Source organism: Mercurialis annua, linkage group LG6, assembly GCF_937616625.2.
Source record: "Mercurialis annua linkage group LG6, ddMerAnnu1.2, whole genome shotgun sequence".
Taxonomy (NCBI): Eukaryota; Viridiplantae; Streptophyta; class Magnoliopsida; order Malpighiales; family Euphorbiaceae; genus Mercurialis; species Mercurialis annua.
The window spans coordinates 1,050,364-1,077,102 of NC_065575.1; the positions used below are offsets into that span (position 1 = coordinate 1,050,364).

Genomic DNA, 26,739 nt, shown 5'->3' on the forward strand with positions numbered 1-26,739 from the left:
TGTTAAGGGCATATATAATGTTTTCTCATTAAAATAAACTAAGGTAGTCGTGATAGTAAAATTCGATGGAAATATTCTATAATCTAAATAGTTTTATCCGACTCAAATCCATATTAATCATCACCAACACGGTGCTTGGATATTGGATGATTAGATAAAAAATTAAAAAAATTATAGTAATCTAATTTAAATTGACTAAACATATTCAAACACACAACCCAAAAATTTATCAATTATCCAACTTAGCACCTCAACTTACGAAAACAACAAAGTAAAGCAAATATTACAATATGTAATACAAGCTGGAGAATAAGACATTCTATTTTATTTGAGCGTAGATTTTATAGTTTCAAAGCGGATTTTCATATGAGCAATATGCTTGTCTTTCGGCGGTAGACATTCTTTGATCACATCGATTTGACGAAGCTTTTCGAGCCATTTGTTCAAAACGGGAAATTTTTCTCCTGGAGTAAACTCTATTTGCAGAATTTCATGAAACATCAACTGATACGTATGTGCAATAACAATTGCCACAATGTCCAAATATCCAATTTTGTCACCTCCAAAGAATTCTTTTCCTTTTAGCTCGTTTTCTAGCAACTTCAAACTCTCGTATAATTCTTGAATTGGTTCTTCTTTTTCTTCTCCCTTACAAATAGCCACTCCAACCTTGTAAATTGTTTGAGCTAGCTGCATTTATTTTGTCAGCACCAAACTCTTAATACAAAAGCCAATGAGGAAAAGAGAGGGATTAAAAGTCCAACCCATACCAAATGTGTACTCCATGTTTTAATTTAGTACTAGAATTTTAATATGTATTAAAATACTACCCAATATTTCATTTTTATTTCAAGAGATATCATCTCGTATTTTTTCCATCTAATACAGCGACCCACGTACTCCCTATGTCAGTCGCCAACTCTTTATGTAACAATATATTTTTTCAAAAAAATATTGTCACTAATTATGTCACATGAACTTATTTTGACATTTAAAGTATATTGTAATATTTTTAAAATAAATAATCAAGTAAAGGTTTAAAGACTATTTACATCCAAACTTTTGCATTGATTACAACCTATTATTTTAGTTTTTGGAAATTTTTAACTATGTTTTAGATCTATAGCAATTGTGTTATAATTTAGAATGATGAGTAACATATTTTTGAATATTCATAAAAAAACATATTTTTAAATTTTTATTATATGTTTTGTGTTAGACGTGTCTTTAGATTTACCTATAAAAAATCTATGTGTATTTCCACAAAATTATTTCCTATATAAATAGAAATTTAAATATAATTATAATAAAATTGGGATAAATTTATAAAATTATATAAAAAATTGTAATTTTTAACGAGCTAAAAAATTTAAATTTGAATAGTCTTTAGACTTAAAATAAAAATAATTGGTTTAATACTACTTGGATATGTAAACTAAAGTTATATATTAAGAAGTTGAAACACAATATAAAAATTTAGTATCTCTCATGTTTTAAATCCGCAAAGAGAAAAAAAAAAGTAATTTTACCTTTTCGTCGATGAATTTAGCCCAAAAACGAGCTATGGCTCTATCGTAAGGGTGGTTAGGTAAGACGGGATGATCCGGCCAGGTTTCGTCGATGTATTCAAGAATAACCAGTGATTCTGCAATGGGTTTACCATTGTGAGCAAGAACAGGAATTTTTTTATGAACCGGGTTATATTTGAGTAATAAATCACTCTTGTTGGAGAGATCTTCTTGTATAAATTGATAATCTATACCTTTTAATTTCAGAGCTATTTCTACTCTGCAACTAAATTGGCTAGCCCAACTCCCTATTAGCTTCACTTCTTTTTCCATTTCTTGCTTCTAATTTTCCTATATTACTCTATGAATATTGCAGATATATTGTTTTTATATAGGCAAATCCAGAGAATTAAATATTATATAATTAATTAATTTCAAATGCTTACGTTTTGAATTTGACTCTAGTTTCTGGACTTATCTGATGATTTTAGAATTATACATTAGCTTTATGGACTTTTTTTTAGGTAAGCTTCAGAACTGGATTTCTCAGTATAATACAAAATTTAAGCTTAAAGATACTATGTTTTTTTTTTGATTTTTTTTAATGACTGAATTTTTGCAATTGTTAATTTTAATTTATTTTTTAATTTTAATTAAAATCATTTATTCAAATTAGAGTAGAAATCGTGCATACCTTCATATTACTTCATATTATTCTAATTATCTTTTAACCATCAAAACTTTCAAGCATAAATGACATATTTAAATATTTTTTCATTCGAATTTAAATAAATGATTATAATTAAAAATAAAAAATGAAAAATATTTAAATTTGGCGATTTTGAAAATTAATAGCATAAATGAATAAAAATTAAAAAGATAAAATATTTTTTAATAATTAAGCCTAAAAATATGCAGGAGGAAGCCAAAATATTTTAAAATAATATATTACAATTAAATATGTAAAAGATAATTATAAATGTAGCAAAAGAGTTTGAATAACAAAATAAATACGGGTAATTATCCATCTTTCCTTTAAGGTGGCTGCAAACTCTTGAATTTAAATACCAGAGCCACTGTTGAATATTGCATGTGAAGGCTATTATTTTTATTTCAGTATCGATTTAAGTGCTTCTTATCTAGCTCGTAAAGCAGTCTTTAATTGTAATATTCTACACTGACATTTCAATTGATCATCTAAAAGTATCTCATCTTTATGAGATTTTTCATAGTATATAATTTTAATTTTAATTTTTTTAATTTTAATCTATATTTTAATTTTCAGATTTAATTATAGTTATTTATTTAGATTGGAATGAAAAATATTTAATTATACTCTTTATATTGTTTCATATTTGAAACCTTTTTATGATAAAAATATAAATTTAGAATAACATAAAATAGATTTATATGCACCAAAAATCACCAACTTTCGCATGTTTTTAGTATTTAATATATAATATTTTTAAATTTTGGCATATTTAATTTTTACATAATAAATTAAATCCTAACTTTTTTGTTGGCTAATAATCCGCCATGGCCCCTGATTTTAGGGGTATCTTACGTTAAATCTCCTGATCTAAAAAAACCTGCTGTAAACCCCCTAAACTTTACCTAATGATCAGCTAAACCCCTTTTATCCTAAAACCGCCCCAAAAAACCGCCCCAAGCCCTTTATTTTCTCAAAAATACCTAAAATACCCCTAAGTCAATAACAAAAACCAAACCAACCTAATCTAACCAAATCTAAAGTCATTCATCTAATCAAATCAGACATAAACCATCCAAATCATACTTAAATCACCAATCAACTCAATTAACTCAAACCATCCAACCGAAAACTTCCACCCGTCGCCGCCGGTTTTTTCCGGCCACCACCGTCCATTGCCGCAAAAAAAATTATCCAAATAATAACTCATTATATTTTAAAAAATAAATAAATAATTATTTAGGTTTGATTAGATTTGTTTGGTTTGATTTGATTGGATCGGTTTTAAGTGTGGTTAGATTGAAGTTGTCTGGTTTGTTTGTATTTATTTACAAATTTGAAGGGTATTTTGGTCAATTTATGCGAAAAGGGGTTTAGCTGATTATTAGGTAAAGTTTAGGGGGTTTACGGCAGGTTTTTTTAGATCATGGGATTTAACGTAAGGTACCTCTAAAGTCAGAGGCCATGGCGGATTATTAGCCTTTTTTGTTTAATTTTTTGGTACCGACAAAAATAAAAATAAGGCTTTTATAAGAAGACAATGGAGCATTTAAGCCGCAAAATGCATCTCAGAACATTGTAAATAAATTTTTTTTTTTTTTTTTGTCAAAGATTGAACTTCATTAAATGAAGAAAGATATATATACAAATAGGAAATAACTCCTCAACACTAATGAGTAAGCTATTCCAAAATAAAATGATGAGAACTGCAAAGCAGTCATACACAAGGGCTTTTTAGCCACCGAATGGGTCACCCAATTAAAATCTAAATTTCGAAAATCGAAACTAGATCAAATATATCAACTAAAACTACTTCAGATGTTTGAAATCAACAACTCCTCCATTGCTGTTGTAGTCCTAGTGCATCCACCGCCAAGGAACCATCGTGCCTTTACCACAATTGAAAAAGTCAAATCGAAGCAAAAAATAATAAAACAAATAATTTGCCATTAAAATAGGTCTATAGTTACTTTGTGTTTTTTTAATAAATATTATTTTATCCACTTATCACAATTAGATGAATAGTAATGACATTCATCTAATAGTGAAGTAGATAATATAAATAAACACAAAGTAACTATAGAAACGGCCATAAAAATTATATTTTGTATATTATCGCCATACTAGATAAACTGAATATGAAAACATTACTAAACGATCAAATATCTCAATATTTATTTAAAATATATATCAAAAGTTGATGAAAATATTAATTAGTTTTAGAAAAAGGACTAATAAAAAATTGAAATAATGTACTTGAATAATATAGTTGATGAAAAGCACGCTATGACAAATTTATTTTTTAAAAAGAAGAGATAAATATATATTTTAATTAAGTTAATTTGTATTAAATGAAATTGCCGAGTGAAAATTTTAAATTTGGCTTTAAGAACCACATCTAACCCAAAAGTTATAACCTTCAAAATAGATATGTTATTAAACTTATTTTGTTTAATGTTTGCTATCTAAAAGATTCAAAAGGACAAAGTTAATAAATGTATAATATGCACAAAAGTTTTTTTTAAAAAAAAATTCAATAACCATGAAACCAATACTACACAAATATTAATTATCAACTTATAATTGAAATTGAATAGAAAAAAAATAGAAAAATACTTATCTGTGTAAATGAGAGAGGTGACCGTTTTGATGTCCCACGGTCTTGAATAACTTCATATTCCATCCAAGTTTAAAATATTGCCAAATATATAAACTTCACTCTTTAAAAGCATCTATTGTGTACTCTTTATAAATACTCTTTATTAAAAAAATAAAATATAAATTAAAATTTCAATGAATTTTTTATTTTAGTTCTCCAAGTTTAAACGGTTAAAATAAATTTCTATTTCTTTTTAAAAAAAATTACAAAATATTATTTTTGTCATTTCTTTTTTAATTATTTATTTTAAATTATAAAAACTACAATCATTTAAATTTGAGAAGTATTAAACATTTTTTATTTTTTATTTATTTTAAAATACTCTTTAAAATAAAGAAGACCATTTAAGATGCTTTAAAGAGAAAGTGCCAAGAAATGATATATGATCACGCCAAATTTATCTTTATACAAAATTTATCACAACCACGCCAAATTTATCTTTATATAAAATTTGATAATCTAAGTTAAAACAACTTAAGTTTAATTATTGTTTTAAAAATAACGGAAAAATAATTTAGGATTGAAAAGAAATAGTGATAATAGTTATAATAGCAAGCATGATAATAGTAATAATTTCAATTTTTTCATAAAATAGTGATAATAACAAGCATAATAACCACATAATTGTTTCAAGAAAAAGCAAAAATAATCATTCTTCACTAACATACTGTTATAGATTTATTAAAGGAAATTTAAACTAAAAAAATTAGATTTTGAAGAATTCATATTTAGAAATTTAAAGATCAAAGAAAAAGAAACGGTCTTGTAATCAAAATAAGACCCACTTATAGAATTAATCCAAAAAAAGCAAGTAATCAGGAGATTAAAAATTAAATGCAAGTTTAATTATAAGTTAGTAACATTTTTTAAAAAGGAAGGATTGAATCTTTGATAGGTAAGAGAGGAAAAAGTAAAGAAGGAATGTTTTTTATAAAGATGAAACTTAATGAAACTTGGATAAATCCAAAAATTTAGTTATATGAAATGTTTCCAAAGTTTAAAATTTAGTGTTAAAAGAAAACGGTTACAGTAATGAAACAAGAAAAATTAAAAAGTAAAAAACTGAATAATTAGTTAAATTTAAAAGTCAAATTTTAGAACCAAACTTGATAAAAAATAAAGAACAAGCTGAGTAAAGATCATAACAAAAACTTGAATAAAAAAACAAGAAATCTGGCTAAATTTAAGGAAATACTGTGTATTCTATACTTTTTATATGTTGTTCACATATATTTAAAATAAATATTAATTGGGACATTTATAGTGATTTATAATCACCCATAAAGGGGAAGTGAGAATGAAAGATGTCTACAGAATAATGTCATTAAGTACATTTTATGATTCTAAAACAAACTGAGAACTGAAAAAATAAAATCAATGCATTAATACAAAAAATAGCATTTTGTAGGTTAAGCTAATAAACATAAACAATACTAAACTGGCTTGGAGGACTCACTTGTAATTTTCAAATTTTCAAAATTTTAACTTAAAAGTCTGCAAATAGATAAATAAATGTACGGCGAAAACTGCTCAATAATGGCAAAATAAAGCAATTTATCTAGAACTAGTAAAAACTTACGAAGATTTATCAGAGCATTAATGTATAAATTCTCAAATTTCACCACACAACTTTGAACGGCAGCATTTATAAATTTTCCAGCCCATGGTTTTTGCTATATGTAAACACTACAAAATGCATCAGAACTTCCGATTTCTGTCATCTCATGGCTTCTCTAATACTTCTATTGTCTGTTCTTCTTCGTCCTAATAAACAGAATCTTTCTTTGGCGACGGCATTAATTCCGTCTCCGACTTATTTCGCTTCTTCTCGTTCCAATGCCATCAAAAAGATGCCGTCACCAAATGTCACCAAGAAATATGTGCTGGATGAAGATATTGACGAGCCTAAGTTCTGTATCGAATTATCATAATCTTACTATATGTGTAGAAATTAATTATTTTTTTTATGTGTAAAGCTTGAGGATCCATTTAATAAAATGTAACTTTTTATTTTTATGTTTTATTAATCAAGAAAAAATTAGGTTGATGTTGAATTCAAGTTCAGTCAGGACATTTGCAACTTCCATTCTTTTCATGTAGTTTTGTTTTATTTTAGTTTTTATGAAATGGGTGTGAGTTAAAATGATCTATTAAACCTATTAAATGATTATATATTATATATTCTATATTATATATAATTATATACAAATACAAATTAATTTGATACAGAAAAATATAAAAATATTAAATTAACTTTGATAAAAAAAATTTGGACTTAATCATTAGAAATACTTCATTTTTGACTTTGTTCGTTTATGATCCAAATACTAAAAAAGTTTCAAAATTTTCAATTTCAATTGTAGTCATTTGTTGGGAAAAGATTTAAATATATTCTTCATATTACCTGATGTTTTGGATTTTTTATGGTGAAATTATAAATGGGAACAATATAAAACAATAGCATAAACGAACAAAGAACATCTTCCACCACCAGACAAGTCATATATCACTCAAAGAAGGAAATTTGTACCTAGCATTAGTCCAGTAACAGTCAATCGACCAGTTGATCCTCCTATTGATTTACAATCAATAGCATACACAGAAGAAGCAAAAAAGACATTTGAAGTTGGAGTAAAATTGGGCCTATTTGCTGAGGAACTAGAGAAGGAAATTGTAGAGCTTCTCACTCAGAAAATCATCAAGGAGCATCAGACTTGTCAGTAAGTCTCTGCTAATCAAGGTTATTTTTAACTTTTTTATGTCTGATACATTTAATTTCATTACTTGGAACTGCCGAGGCGGGATCACTCATTTTCGCAAGCAGAGATCGATTAAATCGTTTGTTTCAACTCTCAATTTATCTCTTGTGGGTCTTGTTGAAACAAAAAAAGAGTTTGTGGACGATTATATGATTCGTAGATTGTGGCCAGATATCGATTTTGATTATTGCTTTTCTAATTCTATTGGTGCCTCCGGAGGTCTTTTATGTATTTGGAAAAAGAGTATGATTTCTCCTTCTAGAGTTCAAAAATCGAGGAGTTGGATCTCTTTAGACTTTGACTGGTTTTCTAAACCTATCAGATTTGTTCTTATATATGCTCCTAATCGTCATGAAGACAGAGTGATAGTCTGGGCTGAAATTGTTCCAGAATTAATTTGCGATAGACTTTGTTTTATTTCGGGTGATTTCAACGACGTCTTGGATCCTTCAGAAAGGGTTAACTGCTCTAGCTTTTCTACTTCCATGATTGATTTTTCTGCTTTTATTAATAATGCTAATCTGGTGGAGGTTCCGTTACATGGTCGTTTCTTTACATGGCAAAATCAGTCTTCCAAATCAAAAATTGATAGATGCTTCGTCTCTACATCAGTACTTACTAAATGGCCAAATCTTCACCTAAAATCCTTAGCTCGCTCATATTCCGACCATGTTCCACTTCACTTTTCTACAGCAGCTCATTTAAACTGGGGTCCCAAACCTTTCCGGTCTATAAACGCATGGTGGAAGCATCCAAGCTTTAAGGACTTCATAGATACTTCTTGGAACTCGGTTTGTTGCCATTCATCTCTTCTTATCAAGCTACGTGAACTAAGAAAACTGATTAGCTCATGGAACAAATCAGTTTATGGGAATCTGAATACTAAGGCTGCTTCGATTCAAAATTCAATTACTGTTTTAGAAGCGATAACTGATACACGGTTGCTATCTGAAACGGAAATGCACTCCCTCTCTTCTCTCCGGGCTGATCTTCTTGGGATTACGCAGGATATAGAATCTCTTTGGTTGCAGAAATCTCGTATGAATTGGGGTCTACTGGGCGACAAAAACACTTCTTTCTTTCACACGGCTGCGACTCTGCATGCTAAGAATAATCATATTTCTGAAATTACTGTAGAGAATGTTCTTTATAATACTCCAGCTGATATCAGAGAGCATGCTAGCTATTTTTACCATTCTCTCTACAAAAGTGAATCTCCTATTTCCTTTAGTCTGAATTCCCTTCACTTCAAGTCTCTGTTACCAGTTCAAGCAGCTGAATTAAGCGGGGTTTTTGGCATGAACGAAATCCATTTGGCTTTGATGGATTGTGATGACAATAAAGCACCGGGACCAGACGGGTTTAACATGTTTTTTTATAAACATGCCTGGCAGTTTTTAAAGGAAGATTTTTTGCAGCTGTTCTGCGAGTTTCATAGCTCCGGAAATTTTCCACCCGGTCTTAACACGGCATTCTTGATTCTAATACCGAAAACCAAAGGGGCAAGCAACATAAAGGATTTTCGGCCTATCAGTCTCATTAATGGAGTTCTCAAGATTTTAGCTAAGACTCTTGCCAATCGCCTAACACCTATTCTTCCTTCGATCATATCTGAGAACCAATTCGGCTTCATAAAAGGCCGAAACATTCATGATTGCCATTCTATTGCGACTGAAATCATTCACCTCTGCTCTCGTCGTAAGAAAGAAACTTTGATGTTGAAGTTAGATTTCCAAAAGGCTTTTGACAGAGTCTCCTGGCCTTATATTTTGAAAGTTCTTGAAATGATGAATTTTGACACCAAGTGGATTCAATGGGTTTCTTCAATTTTAAACTCCTCTCAGCTATCGGTTCTAATTAACGGCTGTCCTACAGATAATTTCTTCATGGAAAGGGGTGTAAGACAAGGCGACCCTATATCGCCTTTGCTTTTTGTTATCGCAACAGAGGGTTTTAAATGTCTTATTGACAAGGCTAAAGACCTAGGTTTGATTGAAGGTATTAATATTGGAGGTTACCATGAGTATGTTTCTTTACTTCAGTTCGCTGACGACACTTTGTTATTCTTGCCTAACGACTTGGATATGGTGATAAACTTACATAGAATCCTTCGTTGCTTTGAGCTGATATCTGGACTGAGTATCAATTACCATAAAAGCTCTCTAATTGGTCTTAATGTACAGAATGAAGACCTTCAAGCTGCTGCCTCTATTTTGCATTGCAAAATTGAGACCCTTCCTATCAATTATCTCGGTATGCCACTTGCCAAGAGGTCTCTCTCACGTAACCATTTCTCATCTTTGATTCAGAATTTTTCGAATCATCTTGCTCATTGGAAGGGAAATCTTTTGTCCCCCGCAGGTAGATTGGTCCTTATTAAATCCGTTCTCTGTAGCTTGCCTGTATATTCTATGTGCAGCTTTGTTGTCCCGGTTAGTGTTATTGAAGCAATGGAAACTCACATGAGGCAATTTCTTTGGAAGGGCAGCTCGGGCTCCAGAGGTATTTGCAAGGTGGCTTGGAATACAGTATGTCTTCCTACCAGTTTAGGTGGTCTCAATATACCCTCTTTACGTTTAAGAAATCGTAGTCTTCTTTACAAATGGATTTGGAGATTGATGACTTGTGATAGGAATTCTCTATGGTTTTCGGTTATTAGTGTGAGCTCCGGCCTTCTCTCTTGGCATGATTTACTTAAACCAAATAACCGAAATTTATCTTTTTTATGGCGTGGAATACGTGCGAGTTGTGTGAACGATGTTGCTAGCTGGAACCTTTTCATGTCCAATATTAAGTTTTCAGTTGGAAATGGTAACTCAATCAGGTTTTGGAGAGATATTTGGATTCAAAATCATACACGGCCACTATCAATCTCTCATGAAGCTCTTTTTAAATTGGCCTTAAATCAAGAGGGAATAATTTCTGAATTTGCAGCTGCGCCGTCGGTCAGTATCGATAGATTTAATTGGCGACGAAGGCTACGCGTTGGTGAAGCAATAATCATGGCAGACTTACTTGAGCAGATGAAGAGCTGCACATTACAAGCGGACCTTGAAGATACAGTTTTCTGGGTTAAATCTGGACATAAATACACAGCAGCAGACTTTGTTCGGCTTTCAACTTCAGTCCATCATGAGAATCAGTTTCTCATCATTCTCTGGAAACAACGCTTACCACCTCGAATTCTTTTTTTCATTTGGTTGGTATACAGAGACCGTATTGCTTCAAACCAATTCTTGAGGATAAGGGGTCTTCTTCAAAATGAAACAGCAGGTTGCTCTTTTTGTTCAGAAATTGAATCTTCCATGCACATTGTCCTTCATTGTGTAACAGCTCGGGTGTTTTGGGTTACTCTACTTCGGAAATTAAATGTTTGTGGTTGGGTCTTTCCGGATGTTATTGATAATTTCTACTATCAATGGATGTCTCTAGCTTCTTCACGATATAGAAATCTTTGGGGTACTATTTGGTTCTTCGGTGTTTGGGAAATTTGGAAAGCGAGAAATAAGAGAGTTTTTCGTCACGAGACAACAAATTATACGGATTTGGTTTTTCTTTGTATAAACAAGGGTGTGATTCATTACAAATATCACAATCCGAGTTTTAGTTATGATGGTAATGATGTATTTAGATCGCTAGATTTTCTCTTTTCAAGCTAGTTTTTCGGCTTTTGCCTTCCACTTCTTGTGGATGAGCTAATAAATTCATCATTTATCAAAAAAAAAAATATAAAACAATATGAAAGATAAATTTAAGGCGGTCGAAAAACGGACAATTTTTAAAAAATTAAAATATAAAAAAAAATCAAAAGATAAGAAATTTAGATGATAATGCATTTTATATGAAAATATTTGAGCCATATATTAATAAAAAATATTTATTTGATATATACTTTCTCCGTTCCATTTAGGAAGTCCCATTATTCATTTTTTGTGTCTCATTTCTTAAATCCCATTGTACCTTTTTAATTTAAATTTTTTTATTTGCCCTTTGTTTTATGTTAATAATTAAACACACTTGCAAGATAATTAATGATACGTATAATTTCAAAGTACAAATTAATAAGAGCAAAATGTATATTTTTTTATTTTTTAAATATGTGTGAAAATAAATAGGACGGAGGAAGCAGTTAACGGAGGTTAGTGGAAGTTAATTACAGTGTTAGTACTAGTTTTTAGAAAATCATCTGGATGCAGAGGTGGGTCGAACCCACACTCTCATTAGTACAATTAACGTGTCACCAGGCATTAAAGGTACGATTAACCAGCTTTTTTCCGTTTTAAATGAATTAACTCATTTATTGTGCAAACCCATATAATTTAAACCAGACTGGTTTAACTTGGTCTAATTTACCAGCTTAATTGGGACCCACTAATAAAATACTACTACTAAGCTTAATTGGGACCCCCTAATTAAAACTAGCTAGTAAAAGTCTTCAAATGAAACTGATCTATATTTTGGCACCTACAAAAAAAAGTATGGCTTTTATTATAAGAAGATGGAGTATTAAAAGCCGAAAAATATGTTAGACATTAGAATTGAAATTTTTAGCCAATGGTTTTCCCTATATGTAAACATAAAAAAATGTCAGAACTTGCAAATTCATTTCATGGCTTCTATAATACTTTTGTTGTCCGTTCTTCTTCGTCCTAGTAAACAAAATCTTGCTTTGGTGACGAAACGAATTTCGCCTCCTATTTGTTCCGCTTCTTCTCGTGTCAATGCCGTCGAAAAGACGCTGTCGACACCAAATGTCATCAAGAATTTTGGGCTGGATATCGTCGCTGAAAATATTGACGAGACTAAATTTTGCCCCGAATTAGCATAATGTTACAACAAGCTATGACTTCATCATAAAAATTAAGTGCTGCAATTTATTTGGTCCAAATTATTTGGACTAAATCTTGGTTTAATATGTGACTTGAATTTGATTCTTTATTTGTTGTAAATATTTTTTGCAGCTAGACAAAAATTATTTCTTGGATTTTAATTAGTTAATCAATGGTTTGATTGCCTAATGCAACTTATAATTTTGCATATTTATAGAGAAGGTAATTCGGTAGCGGACCTTTTGGCGAAATGTGGTGCATTTTCTTCTTCTATTTGTTGGTGGGATTTAGCTCCAACTTTTTATAACAAGGCAATTTACAATGACTATATAGTAGATATATTTATCGGTTTTGTTACGTTTTGTGTTGAGAAAAGTTGTTTCGATTTGAAGCGGTATTTTTACTGCTTAATCGGACCCATAACTCGACCTCCTCTGCAGTTCCAGCAGCAAGTATGGCTGGTTCCAAAAGTTGTCGTTTGCAGTCGGTTCTTAGACCGGACCTGTCTAGAAAAATGGTTGCAGAATCGGCAACAATGCGGTATTTTTAGAGGTCTTTTATGTTTCTTTTATATCGGATTGATTTGTAAATAATGTATATATATTGTAGTTTGATTTTATTTTGGCAGTAAAAAAAATGATGCGAAGGCTAAAATAATGCCTTGACTAATCTTTTACTGAAAAAATAAGTGTAATCTTTTAATCTATATTTTATTAATCAAGAATTATAGGTTGATATGTTGAATTCAAGTTCAATCAATTGGAAATTCTATTTTTTTATTGCTTCAGTCTGCTTGCTAGATCGTATGACTACATAAGTTATAATTACATCTTTTAAGAAGTTTTTGCTCTTTTTTAGTTTTAAAAGAATGGGTGTGTTAAAATGTAAGTAATTAAATAATGTGTGTTCGGATAGAGATGAATTTAACTCTAAATTTGAATTTGAGTTATTTGGATTATAAAATATGTTGGATTCGAATTTGAATTAAATTAAACCTATTTTCACATATTGAAAATTAAAAATTTAAAATAACTTCTAAATTCTAAATATTTTAAATTGAAATACATAATCTGTATTATTTAAAAGATTTGTCGGTTCAACTAGTTTGATCGAAAATCGATATGTGATCAGTTCGAAAGAAGAAAAAATAAAAACAATTTTCACCAGTCTTATCAAAATTTGAACTGATAAAACCAATAAAATATTCTCTATTAAAATAATTTAAAAACAAAAAATATTTTAGTAAATCGACCAAACTAGTTTTTTTTAATTTAAACAAGACACAATTATTTTTAATCTCAACGATACGGTTTGGTATTATAAAAAAATTATGTTTTGGGTTCAGTTGTTAAGCTGTGATGTAAACTGAACCAAAATAATCGAGCTAAAAACTAACAGAAATTACCAATTCGATTTGATTTTTAAAAAATAATTATTTAAATTTTAGTACAATCAGTTTTGAAAATATAAAAATTTATGTCCAGTTTGGTTTTGTGAAATAATAAAATATTCTAATTATGTCTAGTTTTGTTTATTAATATAAAAAAGGTAGTAATTTTTTTGGTTTGGTTCGAAATTGCACATACATATTTTTAATTAAGTTCTACTATAAATTAAATAAAATAATAGAGCCAAAAATTAATGTGGTAATTTTCAAAATACATGTTTTGGCATTTTATTTATAACTTTACATTGCAAGTTTTGACTTTTTTTTTCTGATTTTTTTCATTTACGAAAAATACTTTTTTTTTTAATTTCATAAATACCTTTCTCGGTTTTCAATTTTGGTTTTCGGTTTTTTCGGTTCGGTCAATCGAACCGACCGGCAGTTTTTTTATATAGTGTAAGATTAGCATTTATATAATGTTAATTTTTATTTTTTATAGATTTTTTTTCTGGAATTTTTTATTTTATTTTTTATAGTGTAACAGTAGTGTATATATAGTGTTTTTATGGTGTTTATATAGTGTAAAATTAGTATATATATATAGTGTATAAGTAGTGAGCATTTTGTAGTGTTTTTTGTAGTTTAACCATGAAACACTGCAAATACACCATAAACATTGTAAATGCACCATAAATATATTAAAAAATGGCAGAAATACACCATTAATACACCAAAAATACACTAAAACGTAAAGATATTATAAAATTATTACAAATGCACCATAAATCAATATTTTCTTTATAAAATCAGTAGCAATAAACAAATCTATGAATAAGAGAAGACAAAATAAATAATTATATGAATAATAGAATAATTTTATAAACAAAAATTATAGATCTATAATAATTTATTTACAAAATATTTAAATCATTAAAAAAAACCTAAAAAATTACACAAATCTAAAAACGAGTCGAGAAATACATAGCGCGAACGGAAAAGACGAACGGACTAGCGCGAACGTAAAAAACGAACGACAAAACGACCGGAAACGACGAGAAATCCATCGGAAGTAGACGAACGGAAGCGCGACCGGAAAGACGAACGGAAAAGACGAAAGGAAAAGTAATCGGAGGAGATAAACTGAAAATCAAATGAAAAAGAAGAAAAAAAAAGAAGAGAGAAGAAGAGAGAGAACAGAGAGAAAAGAGAGAAAAAAAGGTGGATATATAAAATTTTAACCTAAAATAAGATAAGGCTTTTTTATATAGTGGATATTTTTAATAAATAAATTAGCTTATTAGGTAATGTAGTATAAGAGAAAAAGATGGACTAAAATGGTATAAATACTTTATCCAAAACAGATATTTGGAAAATAATCCCAATATTAATCAAACCGATCAATTTAATTTAGTTTGAATTTTCTTTTTTTGAAAATTCAGGCATATAGTTCTCTATCGTAAACCAAAATAATCCTCCTTATTTGTTCATTTCTTCACTCAAAACACTTCCGTTTACACAATTCACATGAAACAAAGTTGCCTTGCCGGTGAAGACACGCCACCCTAAATACCACCCCATACTCTCTCTAACTTGCAATCTTCACCATCTCCAGCTCAATTCTCCTGTCATTTTTCCAAAAAAAACTCCCAATAATAACCAAAAACACACCACAAAATGCCATTTCTATTTCCTCTTCATCATCCGCCACCTCCGCCACCGTCTCGCCGATCACAAACCTTCCAAAAATGCCACGTAACAGTTTAGTAATCACCACAAAGATTCACATAATGGCATTAGACGGAATAGTAAACGTCAATTCTTTATTCACTTTAGGTCTATTTCTTGGCCTTGCTTACCCCGCTCCTGATCCGGCCACCACCCTGATCGGCGATCCTTCGTGTTTCGCTAGTTCCGCCGTGGCCGAAGACTTGGTAACTTTCCACGTGTATTCTTTTAGCGCTTTTCTGTTCTCTAGTCTCGTTGCCTTGGCTATCAAGCAAGCTATAAAGATTGAAGATAAGGATGATGATTTTGTGGTGACGGAGGCGGAGTTGGGCGGCGGTGGCTTGGTGCATGTGAACATGGTGGCGCTGAGAGTAGGGACTTTGGTTTCTGGATTTGGTTCGGTTCTTGGATGTGGGTTTTTGATGATGGCTTTGGTTCAACTGGTTCAGATGAAATTAGGGGTTTTGAGTTGTGGAAGTTTTTATACTTTTGCTGCTATTGGTCCTTTGGTTACATTAGTTCCTTTGGCTTTACTCATTTATGTTTTTCTTATGCTTTATTCCTTTATTCGTTAAATTTTTATTGGTAAATAAATCATCATAAGGGTTAAATATGGGTTATATTGTTTTTTACAATTTAAACCGAATAATTATCCAGAAAATTATATATCAATGTGGATGTCTTCATGTGATGTAGTTTTTGGTGTTTATATTATTATTTTTTTATCAAAAAATTTGATTGGTATTTCAAATTATAAAAATTAACACATATTTTAAATTGCTAAAATTTAAAAATTACAAAATACATTATAAATTTTAATATATTTTATGATTAATCCAATTGTTTTATAAGTTTATAGAAAGATTATTATTATTTTTGAGTAATTTTTTTTATTATATAAAAACAATAGGAATTATTTTCCAAATATCTGTCACCATTTTGACCCATTTTTTCCTCTTATCCTACATTACCTAATAAGCTAACTTATTTATCAAAAATACCCACTATATAAAGAAGTCTTATCTTATTTTAGGTTAAATTTTTACATAACCACCTTTTTTCTCTCTCTCTTCTCTCTCTTCTTTTCTTCTTTTTTTTCATTTGATTTTCAGTTTATCTCCTCTGATTACTTTTCCGTTCGTCTTTCCGGTCGCGTTTCCGTTCGTCTACTTCCGATGGATTTCTCGTCGTTTCCGGTCGTTTTTCCATTCGTCTTTTCCGTTCGCGCTAGTCCGTTCGTCTTTTCCGTTCGCGCTATGGATTTCTCGACTCATTTTTAGATTTGTGTAAATTTTTAGGTTTTTTAATGATTTAAATATTTTGTAAATAAATTATTGTAGATCTATAATTTTTTGTTTATAAAATTGTTGTATTGTTCATATAATTATTTATTTTATCTTCTTTTATTCATAAATTTGTTTATTGCTACTGATTTTGTAAAGAAAATATTGATTTATAGTGCATTTGTAATAATTTGATAATATCTTTATGTTTTAGTGTATTTTTGGTGTAGTAATGGTGTATTTCTGCCGTTTTTAGTATATTTATGGTGCATTTACAGTGTTTATGGTGTATTTGCAGTGTTTATGATTTTTTTGCAGTGTTTCATGGTTAAACCACAAAAAACACTACAAAAATGCTATAAATACACTACTTATACACTACTTATACACTACTTATACACTACTTATACACCACTTATACACTACTTATACAGTAATTTTACATTATATAAACACCATAAAAACACAATATATACATTACTGTTACACTATAAAAAATAAAATAAAAAATTCCAGGAAAAAAATCTATAAAAAATAAAAATTAACATTATATATACGCTAATCTTACACTATATAAAAAAAATGCCGGTCTTTCGGTCGGTTCGGTCGGTTTGGTTGACCGAACCGAAAAAACCGAAAACCGAAATTGAAAAACTGAAAAAGGTATTTTGGTAAAAAAAAAACAAAACAGGGGCAAAAAGTCAAAAAAAATAAAATTCAAAACTTGCAATGTAAAGTTGTAATTATTTTGGCGAAACATGTATTTAGGAAAATTAGCACAAAACAATATGCTCGCTACAAGAAATTCTGCATTTGATAACAAAAAAATTGCAGCTAATTTTTTTTTTGCTATTAAAAAACATTTCGCAACAACAATTTTAAAAATTATTGCTATTAGTTAAGTTATAATAGTATTTTACAGTAAATTTTGTTATCAATTATTTAAGACAACGTTTGACTAGCAGCAACATCTCACAATTTTTTTTTTACTATATGTTAATAGTATAATATAGCATTTATACTTGAACTATAGCTGATTGGTTTTGTTAAGTATTTCTTTAACGGGCCTTTACGAAATGAATTACAGAAGATTAGGTTTGGATGTGATAAATTGAAATATTCTGACTTGACCTTAGTGATCACAAAAGATATTAAATAGTTGGTGCTATAACTGATCTTGTGATCCGCTTTCAATTTTAAAATTACTTTAGTCTTGAAATTGTGGAAGTAATTGTGTCTTGATTGATTTTATATTGAGTGTTTATCCCACACAACGGATGTGCCACGTCATTTTTACAACAAGCCAATAATCATTTGCGATAAGGAATCTTTATTTATTACTTATTTTTTTATCATTAAACATTTGCACATGACTAACGCCTTATTGGTTTGTTGCACGAATGACGTGGCGCAACCGTTGCGTTGTATAATTATTCTTTTTTATTTGGTTTAGGTGATTCATTTGGTGGAATTTGCAATATTAAATTGCAGGTTTCATGGGGTATGGTTACTTTTGTCTCCTTTATTGTAATTATTTGCATGTTTCAAGATGCTGGCTGGCTTTATGTTTGTTTATCAAGATCTAATTAGAGTTGTAGATACCAAACCAAATAGTATATTTTGAAATTGAGAAAATAATATATCTATGCACAATTTTAATTCGTTTGTTAAATATATTATAAATTTTAAAATTTTGTTATATGGTATTTCATTTTTTTTTTGAGTTATTTGCGTATAATGTCTAAACATTTTGCATTTATAGCAATTTAAGTAAAAAGTCTAAAATTTGACATAAAAATTCAACTTTTCATTTGTGATATAAAATAACTCAATCTTTTAAATTTTTTTTGGCATTGTACATTCCAAAATTATTATCTGATGTCGTTTTTAGTCATTAAAATGACCACAATGACATCCTTTTGTGAAGAGAAATATTTTGGTGCTAGAAAATGCCAAAAGAAAATATTAGATTTTTTTGTCAAATTTTAAAATTTGTGCTTAAATCGCTATGAACGCCAAAAATTGAGATTTTATATACAAATAATCCCAATTTTTCAACATTTGGTGGACATGCTTATAATCTATTTGAAGTTGCAGTGTCATGATATTATGAAAGCCAGGTATATTTAATTGTATACACTTAGAGCTGGCCATGGGCCGGATTAGCCCGTGAACCAGTCTAAGACCGGCCCAGTTAAATTTGGTCCGAAATCGGTCAAATTTGGAATCGAATCAAAATCGGTTTGGAACCGTGGACATACCGGTTCCGGGTCAGTACCAAAAAATTGAACCGTGTATTGGTGGTTCTGGGTCGGAACCGGCGGTTTAAGGGTCGAACTCGTCGATAAAAAATTAATTTATTTTAATTTATATATATTTTATTATACTATATATAAAATATATATTATATTTGTTTTAATTAATTTTTTTGGTTAACATAATATTTATAATTTTTTTATTTCATTACTTTTTTACAATATTATCTTCACATGTTATTTTATTTTTAAATTATACATTTTAAAGATTAAATTTTAATATTATTTTCAATTTTTTGAACCGCCTATAACCCGGATCTGGAACCGGAACCGTCTACGTGCCGGTTCCATTTTTTCTTGAACCGTGACCCCGCGGTTCCGGGGCCACCTCTAATATACACATATGTATAGCATTGTGTCACGGAACTCCAAATAATGAGTCGTGAAAATATTTAACAAAAGTAAAATAATAATTATATATGACAATATTCAAAGATGATGATAATATGTGCCAAACAAGGTAAAATATGCATAGATAAAATTAATTTTCCTCAATATTTATTAAATTTAAATAATATCACTAATGATAAAAAAAAAGAACAAAAATTTGAAACAAACAACAAAAATTAAATTAATAATATAATTTTAATAATCTGAAAAGAGCTTTAAATTTCTGAATCAACTTGCCTTTAATATACTATGAACTTCTAATTTCAATCCAATAAAATATTATATTCTTGTACTACTTCCTAAGTCAATGGATGATCCAATTGCTTAACCACAATTCATGTAATATCAAACTGAAGCAAGTCATGAACTTCAGTAGAGTGTTATTGGTATTTGCTTCACCTCTACTAAATGTCATTGCAACACTAAAACAGTTCATCATCTTCATTCAAAACTAATTATAGATCTATCGGTTACTTGTTACTTCCGCTACATCAAGTTCGAGCTACGATCTTCGGAATTATTCCGAAGAAAATTTTCTTATATACAAGAATTTGATCTAACCAAATTAATGGGTAAGTTGAATTTCCGTTGTTTCTGCTTCATTATTACACTCTTACTATCATTTACATTCATTTATTTTCTCTTGTGGTTCCAATCTAATTCTTCACCATGTTTTTCCAAAACTCAGTTGATTATACAAAAGCAAAACCAACCTATTAATCTCCTTTATTTCCCATCTGCTTGGAACCATCTAAATTTTCCTCAAACCCCGCCTCAAAAACTTCTGAAGATTGCAGTTTTTGTCAAGAAATGGCCTCACAAATCTCTCGCCGGAGGTCTCGAACGCCACGCCTTGACCCTCCATCTTTCCCTCGCAAAAAGAGGCCATGAGCTTCATATTTTCACCACTTCTCCGCCCAATTCTTCGTTCCCGATATACCCTTTCAGCAGCTTATATTTTCATCTCTCGAAACCAACGGCCGCAGGTTATCTTGATCAAGCCATAGCTTGGAAGTTATTTCAGAAACAAAATTTGACTGGTAAACCGTTTGATGTAGTCCATACTGAAAGTGTCGGTCTATGGCACGGCCGGTCTCGGAATCTGACCAATTTAGCGGTTTCTTGGCATGGAATTGCGTATGAAACGATTCATACGGACATAATTCAGGAAATTTTACGAAATCCTGAAGAAAAATCGTCGTATGCATTGACAGAACGAGTTAACAAGGTTATTGAAGAGGTTAATTTTTTTCCCAGTTATGCTCACCATGTTGCTACTAGTGATCATGCTGGAGATATTCTGAAACGAATTTATATGATTCCTGAAGAACGCGTTCACGTTATTCTGAATGGCGTCGATGAGGCGATATTCAAACCTGACACGATTAAAGGCCGCGAATTTCTTCAGAAATTCGGTGTCAGGAAATCTTTAGTTTTGGGTATGGCAGGGAGATTGGTGAAGGATAAAGGTCACCCTTTAATGTTTGAAGCATTGAAACAAATACTAACGGAAAACGAGACGTTTCGTGAAAATGTTGTCGTTTTGGTTGCGGGAGATGGACCTTGGGGTGCTAGATACAGAGATCTTGGAGCTAATTTACTTGTTTTGGGTCCGTTGGATCAATCTCAGTTGGCGAGATTCTACAACGCGATCGACATTTTTGTAAACCCGACGCTACGAGCTCAGGGGTTAGATCATACATTGTTGGAAGCAATGCTTTGTGGTAAGCCTGTGATGGCAACTAGGGTAGCTAGTATTACGGGTTCTGTAATCGTCGGCGAAGAACTCGGTTATGTGTTTTCCCCAACGGTTGATTCGCTGAAGAATGTTTTGTATAGAGTTTTTGAAAATGGCAGAGGAGTTTTAGAACAGAAAGGCCTAATTGCTAGGCAGAAAGGGTTGGAATTATTCACTGCTACTAAAATGACTGCTGCTTATGAAAGGCTTTTTCTTTGCATGTCAAATGATGTGAACAAAAGGGAAGATTTTTGCCACTATTAATTTCAATTCAATTATAGTTTAAATGTTCTTACATTATTCAAGTTTAATTGTTCTGCCACTAATACTTAGTTGCTCGGTTATTTGTAAATAAAAGTTCAATTTTTCGCCTTTAATAATTGGCTTAATTCCTTAAAAAAACCCCACCTTGCACTTTTTTTTCGTTTATACCCTGACCTTGTAAAAACACCATTTGTACCCAATTTTGGGTTTTTATGTTTCATCCCTACCCAAAAGCATTAAATTGTACTTTTTTCATTTGGAAAAGAGTTTAAAACATACTTTTTTTTATTTTAAAAAATGCAAATGAATCCTTAAACTTAAAAAATAATCAAATACATCCAAATAATTAATTAATTTTTTTAATTTTATAAAATAAAAAAAATTATTATTTTAATTTTATTTTTTTGTCGGAAATATTTTTTAAAAAAATAAAAAAAAATTATTATTATTTTTAATTTTTTTTCGAAGATGATATTTTTGTACTATTAATAACATTAATATCTAATTAGTATATAAGTTAAAAATGAAGGATTATTTTAAACTTTTTTTCAAATGAAAAGAGTACAATTTAATACTTTTGGATAGAGATGAAACATAAAAACTCAAAATTGGGTACAAATGGTGTTTTTACAAGGTCAGGGTATAAATGAAAAAAAAATGCAAGGTGAGGGTTTTTTAAGGAATTAAGTCTTAATAATTTAAGCACACATTTGGAAGTTGGCACTGTACGGTCTTACTTTTCATTTTTAGTATTTTTGGCCGAAAATTCCTTCACCAAATGATACCGTTTATTTTTTTCTTTTGCAGTTTTTAATGAATGGAACAACCCGATAATGCCAATATATGAAAGATGGGATTGTTATGTGCCAACTTTTAAATATCGTGCTTAAATCACTAAAAATATACAAATAACCAAAAAAATGTAGAATGTTTTCACAAATATAGGTTATAGCTTATAAATATAATTGTTTGGAGCATTTCCGAAAACAGAAACGTAAGACTCGATAACTTTATGTGCAAACGTAGGTATACAACAAAAACTCAAACTGTTCATTGTTGACAATTCTTACAATTGCTTGAAAAATGTCTTGCATTGAAGCTAAAGTTATATCAAAATCAAAGTCTAAGTGAAAGATTTAATTAAAACAAAACATTACAAACCGCTGATTTATCATGTTTTATGATCATCCAGGCTTCATGAATTCCTGCAGCATAAAACAACACAAGGATGATTAATACACATTTCAAAAAAGAATTTAAGAATTTGGTGGCAGTGGCATGTTCTTGCAGAGTTTTACATAGTAAAACAAAATTGATTGTGTAATAATTAATATAGTTATAATATTACCTTAAAAAATGAAGGAGAATTCATTTCTTATGCCAGAAGAAGGCCACAAATTCTAATAATAAAGTGAACCTTGCCACCAATTTCCTCTCGAAGCACCATTTGAGTTGTTTCCATTAGGATCATCATCAACTCCATCTTTCTTGAACTGATTCATTCACATAATATATCAGTTCATCTCGTATTAAGTCCGTCTTTTACATACCGCCGATACCGGCTTGTACTTTTATTTTCGGCTAACTTTTTTATACGTATCGGGAAAAGCTAGCCCCACCCCGCATAAATTTAATATGTGGAGATTGGGATAATAATATTATACCCAAAAGTGGATCTTGGTCATGCTAGCGCTTACATTTAAAAGAGTCAAGTTCGGTTAGACTCGGCCAAAAACCGAGTTGAAAAACCGAGTTGAACTTACATTTAAAAGAATCAATCTCGATTGGGCTCGATCCTAACCCGCACAACCCCGATCCATTAACGAGTATAAGCATAGCTAACTAGTGTTTTTACATTCACTCATGTAGTAATGAAGACTTACAATGGGATGCGATCCGGAATTCGGGGTACTATGGATTTGAGAATAATTTTCTTGGCCGCCATAGTAAATTGATGAACTTAGATGACATGGTTCCACTTTTTCTTCCAGAAAATTGGGATTTTTAGCCATTTTATAGCTTGCAGTCTCTCTACTTATGGGTGCAGCTCCTTGTTTGGCATTCCACCCTTGTTTTTGCCATGATCCTGTCACCACCTCAGAGCCAGAGGATTTTTTCCTTAAAACCTGAAAATCCAAAAACATATTTCAAATGCCAACTCAAAATAATATGATAGCAGAGATTATGCACGGAAACGAAAACGAAAAATAAGCAACTGACTTTTTTCATGAAAAATAAACTACAATTATAGAGTTTCAGAGTCTCATAAACGCATTTACAAACGAAAACGAAATATTGTCATAGTCAGAAGTTCATTTACAACATCAAGATTACACTAATTAGTTTCACTAACAAAACAAAAAAACAGAACAAGTTTTCAGATTAGACTCTTCACATAACACGTACCATCGTTTTATTTGTTATATTTTAATAATCGGACTTTTTTTTACACCAAGGGAAGGTTGCTATAGTAATTAAGACCAAAAATTACTTATGTAGCATTAAACACCTTGAGTAACCGCACAAATTTAAGCAATATAGTTTAGTAATCGGATTCTTTTTTAATCCAGTAAAATTAAAACTATAACATCTAATAAACAACATATACACCAATGAGCCATAACTCAAATAGTATAAGTGCTGGTTAGTATTATGTCAAGCTCGTGGGATCTATTACTCCCACAAACGCTTCTTCTATCGAAAAAATAAACAACATATACATTTAGACTGATTATATGTAACATTTATAGACATTAAACCTTGGAAGGAGGTGGGAAAATAGAAGCAAAACTCCCAGTTGTAGAATAAGAAGGCGAATCCTTAGCGCCGAAAAGATCAGCTGTAAACGAAGAACCCGAACCGGAAGACGAAGAAGACGATCTATCTTGTCTAAACTCCATAACTTAACTTCCAAGAAACACTTACAACTGATTAAAAACACAAGAGATCTTGAACTATCTCATCAACCATATGTTCTCTATATATATACAAGAACTGCAATAGACGGCACAGAAGAGCCGCCCATGTGCCGTCACCGTCAGTCAAGATTCATGAACCAGAAAAGATCTCTTTTTATCTGAGATATGGGAATTTTTGAATTTTAACATTCTGTTATCTAACAGAATGGTATAATATCTCAGACAACGTGATCATCTTCGTCATCAATCATCATCCCTTTTTCCACTAAAACATTAGTGGATAAGTGCCACTTGGGGACATGGGGTCCACTTGTCATCCTAAGTGGACTTCTGTGTGACTGACACGTGTCATTTAAATGGATAATTGCGACCTCTTGTGTTTTGTAGAGTCACATAAAATATTCCAATTCAATGTAAACTTTCTCCTTTCTTCTAACCAATGGTGTAATTTTCTTCTAATTCCTAGGATTTTATTTTCTTGGAAGGCTTTAGAAAAAAAATATTGTTGAGATAACTAGGTAATCTGCTTTCTAAAAAAGGCCAAATTATTTTCTAAATAAACATTTTGTGTATTTTATCAATTACGTTGAAATTTTGAAATTTTTATAATCATGTCTAATTTTTTTTAAAGTTATGATCATGTTTAAAATTTTGAATTTTGTTTTATAAATCTAAACTTTTACATTTTTTATCATTTGCGATCAAATTTTTAAAATTTATCATAATTTATAAAAGATATAAAAATTAGATTTTAAAAAATAAAATTCAAACACAATTGTAAAAGAAACTTTAAAATTACAGATATAATTGCTACAATTATAAGATTTAGTTCTAATTGATAAAAGACGTAAAGGTTTGGATTTTAAAAATGATTGTGTCTTATTAAAATTATGATGAGCATATTTTTATTTAATTAATTAAAAATTATTTATATATTTATATCACTTACTAAAAGTTTAATTTTAATTATTTGATGACTAAAGTATTTTTTCTTTTGATAATCAATAATTATATCTAAGATAAATTAATAGATATTAATGTTTCTTTTTCAGTTATTATGCGATTAAAATTTAGACTTTTGAGACAAAATGCATATATAAATTAATTTGAATCAATAAAGAGAAACTTAGAAAAGTGAGATATGATCATATAAATTTTACTTTAATAATGTACTTTATCATGATAAAATAAGTTATCATAAACTTATTCTTGGGAATAAAGTTCACGTTGATCTTGTTTTATTTAAGTATATAAGAAAATGAAGTGGGATAATACTTGTTAACAGAATCAGAAAAATAGAGATAATTAATATTGAGTGTATTGAAATTTACACTTGTTTCAAAATAGAATATTTTTGAATGAAGTTTAATTAATACACTTTTATTTTCTAATTTACATGTCAAAACTAAATTGTGTATAAACATTAATTTTTTATGTCTAAATTGTTTTAAATAAAGAATTTAAACTAAATAAAGGGTACGAAATGTGGTATACTCCTAATTCCAATCATAATAAATTCTTTATGATTACAAAAAATGAAAATAAAAATTCGTGGACGGCAGGATTCGAACCTGCGCGGGCAGAGCCCACATGATTTCTAGTCATGCCCGATAACCACTCCGGCACGTCCACTTTTTTTCTACTGATATGAAATTTCAGTAAAATATAACAGTGTTAAAGGATTACTCCAAGAAAACTAATGTACGGAAGTGGTGGGACAAAACGATCGAACCGAAATAGAAAATCAAACCGAAAGAATAAGTAATCCGTTCAATAAAGTTCTCTTTCTCTACAGTTAATTAGTCCTCAATTAATCTTTGTTTCAATTTATTTTTCATTATCTTTACAATAATATTTGATGGATTAGATAATGAATTAGATAATTGCTACTCTCCGTTTTTATTTAATTGTCTATTCAGTCAAATTATATATACTAGTTTCGCATTATGTGCCATGCACGTGACTTGTAACGTAACTCGTCAATGTGCATATTAGTAAATTTATTATAATTATATCAATTTTTTATTTATAATTAATATTAAATTAGTTAAGAATTTTTGTAAAAGTAAATATAATATATTCGGTTATTAATTTTTTTTCCATACTGGATTTATTCTTTTTTTGATTTTATAATAACCATAATTAAATAATTAACTTAATTTTTATTAATAATATCTTTAAAAATAATAAGATAGAAATTTAAATAATAATATATTGACCAAATACGGTATTTTAATTTTGTAGTTAAATCAAAC

General features: G+C 29.8%; 4 protein-coding genes and 1 non-coding gene across 5 annotated transcripts; 2 read left to right on the forward strand and 3 right to left on the reverse strand.

Moving 5' to 3' along the window:
* Window positions 1–204: 204 nt before the first annotated feature.
* Window positions 205–1,854, reverse strand: LOC126686927 (probable glutathione S-transferase). The gene is made up of 2 exons (XM_050381232.1): window positions 1,530–1,854; window positions 205–690 (listed from the first exon to the last, which is right to left on the reverse strand). The coding sequence occupies exons 1-2, from the start codon at window positions 1,839–1,841 to the stop codon at window positions 325–327; spliced, it is 678 nt and encodes a 225-aa protein (XP_050237189.1). The 5' UTR covers window positions 1,842–1,854; the 3' UTR covers window positions 205–324.
* A 13,475-nt stretch (window positions 1,855–15,329) lies between these two features.
* On the forward strand, window positions 15,330–16,211 carry LOC126685980 (uncharacterized). The gene has a single exon (XM_050379983.1). It carries the CDS (start codon window positions 15,597–15,599, stop codon window positions 16,149–16,151), a length of 555 nt encoding a protein of 184 aa, XP_050235940.1. The 5' UTR covers window positions 15,330–15,596; the 3' UTR covers window positions 16,152–16,211.
* Window positions 16,212–19,852: 3,641 nt separating this feature from the next.
* Window positions 19,853–21,665, forward strand: LOC126685979 (uncharacterized). The gene has a single exon (XM_050379982.1). It carries the CDS (start codon window positions 20,133–20,135, stop codon window positions 21,564–21,566), a length of 1,434 nt encoding a protein of 477 aa, XP_050235939.1. The 5' UTR covers window positions 19,853–20,132; the 3' UTR covers window positions 21,567–21,665.
* Window positions 21,666–22,595: 930 nt separating this feature from the next.
* On the reverse strand, window positions 22,596–24,657 carry LOC126686158 (uncharacterized). The gene is made up of 4 exons (XM_050380193.2): window positions 24,326–24,657; window positions 23,450–23,692; window positions 22,915–23,059; window positions 22,596–22,771 (listed from the first exon to the last, which is right to left on the reverse strand). The coding sequence occupies exons 1-3, from the start codon at window positions 24,464–24,466 to the stop codon at window positions 22,967–22,969; spliced, it is 477 nt and encodes a 158-aa protein (XP_050236150.1). The 5' UTR covers window positions 24,467–24,657; the 3' UTR covers window positions 22,596–22,771; window positions 22,915–22,966.
* Window positions 24,658–26,034: 1,377 nt separating this feature from the next.
* TRNAS-AGA (transfer RNA serine (anticodon AGA)) lies at window positions 26,035–26,116 on the reverse strand. Its single transcript has one exon. It is a non-coding gene; the product is annotated as a tRNA-Ser (tRNA).
* Between the last annotated feature and the right edge of the window lie 623 nt (window positions 26,117–26,739).

Excerpts from the sequence above, each read along its gene's own strand:
- LOC126686927 (XM_050381232.1), bottom strand. The coding sequence starts at position 1,841 with ATGGAAAAAGAAGTGAAGCTAATAGGGAGTTGGGCTAGCCAATTTAGT. Across the intron at positions 691-1,529 it reads CTAAATTCATCGACGAAAAG|CTAGCTCAAACAATTTACAA; the intron begins GTAAAATTACTT and ends AAATAAATGCAG.
- LOC126685980 (XM_050379983.1), top strand. The coding sequence starts at position 15,597 with ATGCCACGTAACAGTTTAGTAATCACCACAAAGATTCACATAATGGCA.
- LOC126685979 (XM_050379982.1), top strand. The coding sequence starts at position 20,133 with ATGGGTAAGTTGAATTTCCGTTGTTTCTGCTTCATTATTACACTCTTA.
- LOC126686158 (XM_050380193.2), bottom strand. The coding sequence starts at position 24,466 with ATGGAGTTTAGACAAGATAGATCGTCTTCTTCGTCTTCCGGTTCGGGT. Across the intron at positions 23,693-24,325 it reads TTTTCCCACCTCCTTCCAAG|GTTTTAAGGAAAAAATCCTC; the intron begins GTTTAATGTCTA and ends TTGGATTTTCAG. Across the intron at positions 23,060-23,449 it reads ATTCCGGATCGCATCCCATT|TTCAAGAAAGATGGAGTTGA; the intron begins GTAAGTCTTCAT and ends TGAATGAATCAG.